Source organism: Oncorhynchus kisutch, unplaced genomic scaffold (assembly GCF_002021735.2).
Source record: "Oncorhynchus kisutch isolate 150728-3 unplaced genomic scaffold, Okis_V2 scaffold3885, whole genome shotgun sequence".
NCBI classification, from domain to species: domain Eukaryota; kingdom Metazoa; phylum Chordata; class Actinopteri; order Salmoniformes; family Salmonidae; genus Oncorhynchus; species Oncorhynchus kisutch.
In genome coordinates this window covers 294,311-301,810 of record NW_022265830.1, presented here as the reverse complement: position 1 = coordinate 301,810, position 7,500 = coordinate 294,311, and the positions used below count along the sequence as shown (strand labels likewise).

The window sequence follows — 7,500 nt, the reverse complement described above, 5'->3', positions numbered from 1 at the left end:
TACACTCTAACCACTGGGCTACCTGCCGCCTCTACACTCTAACCACTAGACTACCTGCCTCCTCTAACCACCAGGCTACCTGCCTCCTCTAACCACTAGGCTACCTGCCTCCTCTACACTCTAACCACTAGTCTACCTGCCTCCTCTACACTCTAACCACTAGACTACCTGCCTCCTCTACACTCTAACCACTAGGTTACCTACCTCCTCTACACTCTAACCACTAGGCTACCTTCCTCCTCTACACTCTAACCACTAGGCTACCTGCCTCCTCTACACTCTAACCACTAGGCTACCTTCCTCCTCTACACTCTAACCACTAGGCTACCTGCCTCCTCTACACTCTAACCACTAGACTACCTGCCTCCTCTACTCTCTAACCACTAGGCTACCTGCCGCCTCTACACTCTAACCACTAGACTACCTGCCACCTCTACACTCTAACCACTAGACTACCTGCCGCCTCTACACTCTAACCACTAGACTACCTGCCTCCTCTACACTCTAACCACTAGACTACCTGCCTCCTCTAACCACTAGGCTACCTGCCTCCTCTACACTCTAACCACTAGGCTACCTGCCTCCTCTACACTCTAACCACTAGGCTACCTGCCTCCTCTACACTCTAACCACTAGGCTACCTGCCGCCTCTACACTCTAACCACTAGACTACCTGCCGCCTCTACACTCTAAACACTAGGCTACCTGCCGACCCTACACTCTAACCACTAGGCTACCTGCCTCCTCTACACTCTAACCACTAGGCTACCTGCCGCCTCTACACTCTAACCACTAGACTACCTACCTCCTCTACACTCTAACCACTAGGCTACCTGCCGCCTCTACACTCTAACCACTAGACTACCTACCTCCTCTACACTCTAACCACTAGGCTACCTGCCGCCTCTACACTCTAACCACTAGGCTACCTGCCGACCCTACACTCTAACCACTAGACTACCTACCTCCTCTACACTCTAACCACTAGGCTACCTGCCACCCCATGTAATGTCTTACTGTAATCCTCTTCAATAAATAACCTCTCTCTATCCTCCACCACACTGTGTGTGTGTGTGTGTGTGTGTGTGTGTGTGTGTGTGTGTGTGTGTGTGTGTGTGTGTGTGTGTGTGTGTGTGTGTGTGTGTGTGCGTGTGTGTGTGTGTTTAAATTGTAGCTTCCTTCTTTATTCTGATGAAGTCCCACCTTGATCAAATGCTTTCCCAGGATTCCATGTACCTGGCTCCTGAAACACACAACCATCAGGATGATTAACATTACATACACACACACACACACACACACACACACACACACACACACACACACACACACACACACACACACACACACACACACACACACACACACACACACACACACACACACACAGTAAATAGAGAGAATAGTGTGTAGATGTTACCAACCTCCACTTCCTAGCGGTCAGACAGCAGTAGACAGAACAGATAGAGATATCAGACAGAATAGTTAGAGATATCAGACAGGACAGTTAGAGATATCAGACAGGACAGTTACAGATATCAGACAGTAGACAGAACAGATAGAGATATCAGACAGGACAGTACATTTGGAGAGATCAGATAGTAGACAGATTAGTTAGAGATATCAGACAGAACAGTTAGAGATATCAGACAGAACAGATAGAGATATTAGTCAGAACAGTTAGAGATATCAGACAGGACAGTTAGAGATATCAGACAGGACAGTTAGAGATATCAGACAGAACAGATAGAGATATCAGACAGGACAGTTAGAGATATCAGACAGGACAGTTAGAGATATCAGACAGATTAGTTTAAGATATCAGACAGAAAAGTTAGAGATATCAGACAGGGCAGTTAGAGATATCAGACAGGACAGTTAGAGATATTAGACAGGACAGTTAGAGATATCAGACAGATTAGTTAGAGATATCAGAAAGGACAGTTAGATATATCAGACAGAAAAGTTAGAGATATCAGACAGCAGCAGACAGATTAGTTAGAGATATCAGACAGGACAGTTAGAGATATCAGACAGATTAGTTAGAGATATCAGACAGGACAGTTAGAGATATTAGACAGGGCAGTTAGAGATATCAGACAGGACAGTTAGAGATATTAGACAGGACAGTTAGAGATATCAGACAGATTAGTTAGAGATATCAGACAGGACAGTTAGAGATATCAGACAGGACAGTTTGAGATATCAGACAGGCCAGTTAGAGATATCAGACAGAAAAGTTAGAGATATCAGACAGGACAGTTAGATATATCAGACAGAAAAGTTAGAGATATCAGACAGCAGCAGACAGATTAGTTAGAGATATGAGACAGATTAGTTAGAGATATCAGACAGGCCAGTTAGAGATATCAGACAGGCCAGTTAGATATATCAGACAGAAAAGTTAGAGATATCAGACAGCAGTAGACAGATTAGTTAGAGATATCAGACAGGACAGTTAGAGATATCAGACAGGACAGTTAGAGATATCAGACAGATTAGTTAGAGATATCAGACAGGACAGTTAGAGATATCAGACAGCAGTAGACTAGTCTACCCCAGTAGCCAGAGTAGTCTACCCCAGTAACCAGAGTAGTCTACCCCAGTAGCCAGAGTAGTCTACCCCAGTAGCCAGTCTACCCCTGTAGCCAGAGTAGTCTACCCCAGTAGCCAGAGTAGTCTACCCCAGTAGCCAGTCTACCCCAGTAGCCAGAGTAGTCTACCCCAGTAGCCAGTCTACCCCAGTAGCCAGAGTAGTCTACCCCAGTAGCCAGAGTAGTCTACCCCAGTAACCAGTCTACCCCAGTAGCCAGAGTAGTCTACCCCAGTAGCCAGCCTACCCCAGTAGCCAGAGTAGTCTACCCCAGTAGCCAGAGTAGTCTACCCCAGTAACCAGTCTACCCCAGTAGCCAGAGTAGTCTACCCTGCATGACGTGAAACCAAACCAGTGGACAAGTGGCCTCCACTCTCTATTCCAGTACATACATCTGAGGTGAAACCAAACCAGTGGACAAGTGGCCTCCACTCTCTATTCCAGTACATACATCTGAGGTGAAACCAAACCAGTGGACAAGTGGCCTCCACTCTCTATTCCAGTACATACATCTGAGGTGAAACCAAAGCAGTGGACAAGTGGCATCCACTCTCTATTCCAGTACATACATCTGAGGTGAAACCAAAGCAGTGGACAAGTGGCCTCCACTCTCTATTCCAGTACATACATCTGAGGTGAAACCAAACCAGTGGACAAGTGGCCTCCACTCTCTATTCCAGTACATACAGATGTTTTCCCCTGACCCTGTTCCTGCCCATTTCATAATGGGCCATTCTAAATGAATGTTTACACATTAGGTAAAGACCAGATGACGTTGAGAATAGTCTGAGGGGTGAAACTATGATCACCTGATGAGAGAACAGGGTGTGCAGCCTGAGGCAAGGAACAGTAGTTGTTTTTTCTCCACTTTCTCAAATCTTCAATATCCTGTACTCGCAGCGTGCCTCTCTTAAATGTTTTGATTTCTAAGATCTTCTAAGGTTTGTATCATCTAAAGATGTTAAATAACTCTAAATCATATAGGACCCGTTTCAAGGAGTCATTTTAAACGTTCCACATAGCCACTTCCACTCGCTGTGGAATAGAACATATATCCGTTTCATTCATCTTCTTCACACAATAATAAACCGTCTTCTGAGGAGACAATAACTGGCTGACAACATGGCATGACCTCCACAGCCCTGGTCACCCTGCTACCATCAGGAGACAGGACATCTAGACAGCCCTGTCATGACCTCCACAGCCCTGGTCACTCTGCTACCATCAGGAGACAGGACATCTAGACAGCCCTGGTCACCCTGCTACCATCAGGAGACAGGACATCTAGACAGCCCTGGTCACCCTGCTACCATCAGGAGACAGGACATCTAGACAGCCCTGTCATGACCTCCACAGCCCTGGTCACCCTGCTACCATCAGGAGACAGGACATCTAGACAGCCCTGGTCACCCTGCTACCATCAGGAGACAGGACATCTAGACAGCCCTGGTCACCCTGCTACCATCAGGAGACAGGACATCTAGACAGCCCTGGTCACCCTGCTACCATCAGGAGACAGGACATCTAGACAGCCCTGTCATGACCTCCACAGCCCTGGTCACCCTGCTACCATCAGGAGACAGGACATCTAGACAGCCCTGGTCACCCTGCTACCATCAGGAGACAGGACATCTAGACAGCCCTGGTCACCCTGCTACCATCAGGAGACAGGACATCTAGACAGCCCTGTTCACTCTGCTACCATCAGGAGACAGGACATCTAGACAGCCCTGGTCACCCTGCTACCATCAGGAGACAGGACATCTAGACAGCCCTGGTCACCCTGCTACCATCAGGAGACAGGACATCTAGACAGCCCTGGTCACCCTGCTACCATCAGGAGACAGGACATCTAGACAGCCCTGTTATGACCTCCACAGCCCTGGTCACCCTGCTACCATCAGGAGACAGGACATCTAGACAGCCCTGGTCACCCTGCTACCATCAGGAGACAGGACATCTAGACAGCCCTGTCATGACCTCCACAGCCCTGGTCACCCTGCTACCATCAGGAGACAGGACATCTAGACAGCCCTGTCATGACCTCCACAGCCCTGGTCACCCTGCTACCATCAGGAGACAGGACATCTAGACAGCCCTGGTCACCCTGCTACCATCAGGAGACAGGACATCTAGACAGCCCTGTCATGACCTCCACAGCCCTGGTCACCCTGCTACCATCAGGAGACAGGACATCTAGACAGCCCTGTTCACTCTGCTACCATCAGGAGACAGGACATCTAGACAGCCCTGTCATGACCTCCACAGCCCTGGTCACCCTGCTACCATCAGGAGACAGGACATCTAGACAGCCCTGTTATGACCTCCACAGCCCTGGTCACCCTGCTACCATCAGGAGACAGGACATCTAGACAGCCCTGGTCACCCTGCTACCATCAGGAGACAGGACATCTAGACAGCCCTGTTATGACCTCCACAGCCCTGGTCACCCTGCTACCATCAGGAGACAGGACATCTAGACAGCCCTGGTCACTCTGCTACCATCAGGAGACAGGACATCTAGACAGCCCTGTCATGACCTCCACAGCCCTGGTCACCCTGCTACCATCAGGAGACAGGACATCTAGACAGCCCTGTTCACTCTGCTACCATCAGGAGACAGGACATCTAGACAGCCCTGTTCACTCTGCTACCATCAGGAGACAGGACATCTAGACAGCCCTGGTCACCCTGCTACCATCAGGAGACAGGACATCTAGACAGCCCTGTTCACTCTGCTACCATCAGGAGACAGGACATCTAGACAGCCCTGGTCACCCTGCTACCATCAGGAGACAGGACATCTAGACAGCCCTGTCATGACCTCCACAGCCCTGGTCACCCTGCTACCATCAGGAGACAGGACATCTAGACAGCCCTGTCATGACCTCCACAGCCCTGGTCACCCTGCTACCATCAGGAGACAGGACATCTAGACAGCCCTGTCATGACCTCCACAGCCCTGTTCACCCTGCTACCATCAGGAGACAGGACATCTAGATAGCCCTGTCATGACCTCCACAGCCCTGTTCACCCTGCTACCATCAGGAGACAGGACATCTAGACAGCCCTGGTCACCCTGCTACCATCAGGAGACAGGACATCTAGACAGCCCTGGTCACCCTGCTACCATCAGGAGACAGGACATCTAGACAGCCCTGGTCACCCTGCTACCATCAGGAGACAGGACATCTAGACAGCCCTGGTCACCCTGCTACCATCAGGAGACAGGACATCTAGACAGCCCTGTTCACTCTGCTACCATCAGGAGACAGGACATCTAGACAGCCCTGTTCACTCTGCTACCATCAGGAGACAGGACATCTAAACAGCCCTGTCATGACCTCCACAGCCCTGTTCACCCTGCTACCATCAGGAGACAGGACATCTAGACAGCCCTGTCATGACCTCCACAGCCCTGGTCACCCTGCTACCATCAGGAGACAGGACATCTAGACAGCCCTGGTCACTCTGCTACCATCAGGAGACAGGACATCTAGACAGCCCTGGTCACCCTGCTACCATCAGGAGACAGGACATCTAGACAGCCCTGGTCACCCTGCTACCATCAGGAGACAGGACATCTAGACAGCCCTGGTCACTCTGCTACCATCAGGAGACAGGACATCTAGACAGCCCTGTTCACTCTGCTACCATCAGGAGACAGGACATCTAGACAGCCCTGTTCACCCTGCTACCATCAGGAGACAGGACATCTAGACAGCCCTGTTCACCCTGCTACCATCAGGAGACAGGACATCTAGACAGCCCTGGTCACCCTGCTACCATCAGGAGACAGGACATCTAGACAGCCCTGGTCACCCTGCTACCATCAGGAGACAGGACATCTAGACAGCCCTGTTCACTCTGCTACCATCAGGAGACAGGACATCTAGACAGCCCTGTTCACTCTGCTACCATCAGGAGACAGGACATCTAGACAGCCCTGTCATGACCTCCACAGCCCTGTTCACCCTGCTACCATCAGGAGACAGGACATCTAGACAGCCCTGTCATGACCTCCACAGCCCTGTTCACCCTGCTACCATCAGGAGACAGGACATCTAGACAGCCCTGTTCACTCTGCTACCATCAGGAGACAGGACATCTAGACAGCCCTGGTCACTCTGCTACCATCAGGAGACAGGACATCTAGACAGCCCTGGTCACCCTGCTACCATCAGGAGACAGGACATCTAGACAGCCCTGTCATGACCTCCACAGCCCTGGTCACCCTGCTACCATCAGGAGACAGGACATCTAGACAGCCCTGGTCACCCTGCTACCATCAGGAGACAGGACATCTAGACAGCCCTGTCATGACCTCCACAGCCCTGGTCACCCTGCTACCATCAGGAGACAGGACATCTAGACAGCCCTGTTCACTCTGCTACCATCAGGAGACAGGACATCTAGACAGCCCTGTCATGACCTCCACAGCCCTGGTCACCCTGCTACCATCAGGAGACAGGACATCTAGACAGCCCTGTTATGACCTCCACAGCCCTGGTCACCCTGCTACCATCAGGAGACAGGACATCTAGACAGCCCTGGTCACCCTGCTACCATCAGGAGACAGGACATCTAGACAGCCCTGTTATGACCTCCACAGCCCTGGTCACCCTGCTACCATCAGGAGACAGGACATCTAGACAGCCCTGGTCACTCTGCTACCATCAGGAGACAGGACATCTAGACAGCCCTGTCATGACCTCCACAGCCCTGGTCACCCTGCTACCATCAGGAGACAGGACATCTAGACAGCCCTGTTCACTCTGCTACCATCAGGAGACAGGACATCTAGACAGCCCTGTTCACTCTGCTACCATCAGGAGACAGGACATCTAGACAGCCCTGGTCACCCTGCTACCATCAGGAGACAGGACATCTAGACAGCCCTGTTCACT

At 50.8% G+C, this 7,500-nt stretch overlaps 1 protein-coding gene across 2 annotated transcripts in view; it reads right to left on the bottom strand.

Annotated features, from left to right (window-relative positions):
- The window catches only part of LOC116372068 (testican-3-like), a 25,225-nt gene that overhangs the window by 4,395 nt on the left and 13,330 nt on the right, over positions 1-7,500 (bottom strand). Inside the window, exons 3-4 of one of the 2 annotated variants that reach the window (XM_031821146.1) lie at positions 1,425-1,433; positions 1,204-1,243 (exon numbers count right to left, since the gene is read on the bottom strand). In XM_031821146.1, coding sequence (XP_031677006.1) covers positions 1,204-1,243; positions 1,425-1,433 — 49 coding nt within the window. The remainder of the gene's footprint in view (positions 1-1,203; positions 1,244-1,424; positions 1,434-7,500) is intronic. The other variant, XM_031821147.1, reaches the window with a different exon arrangement.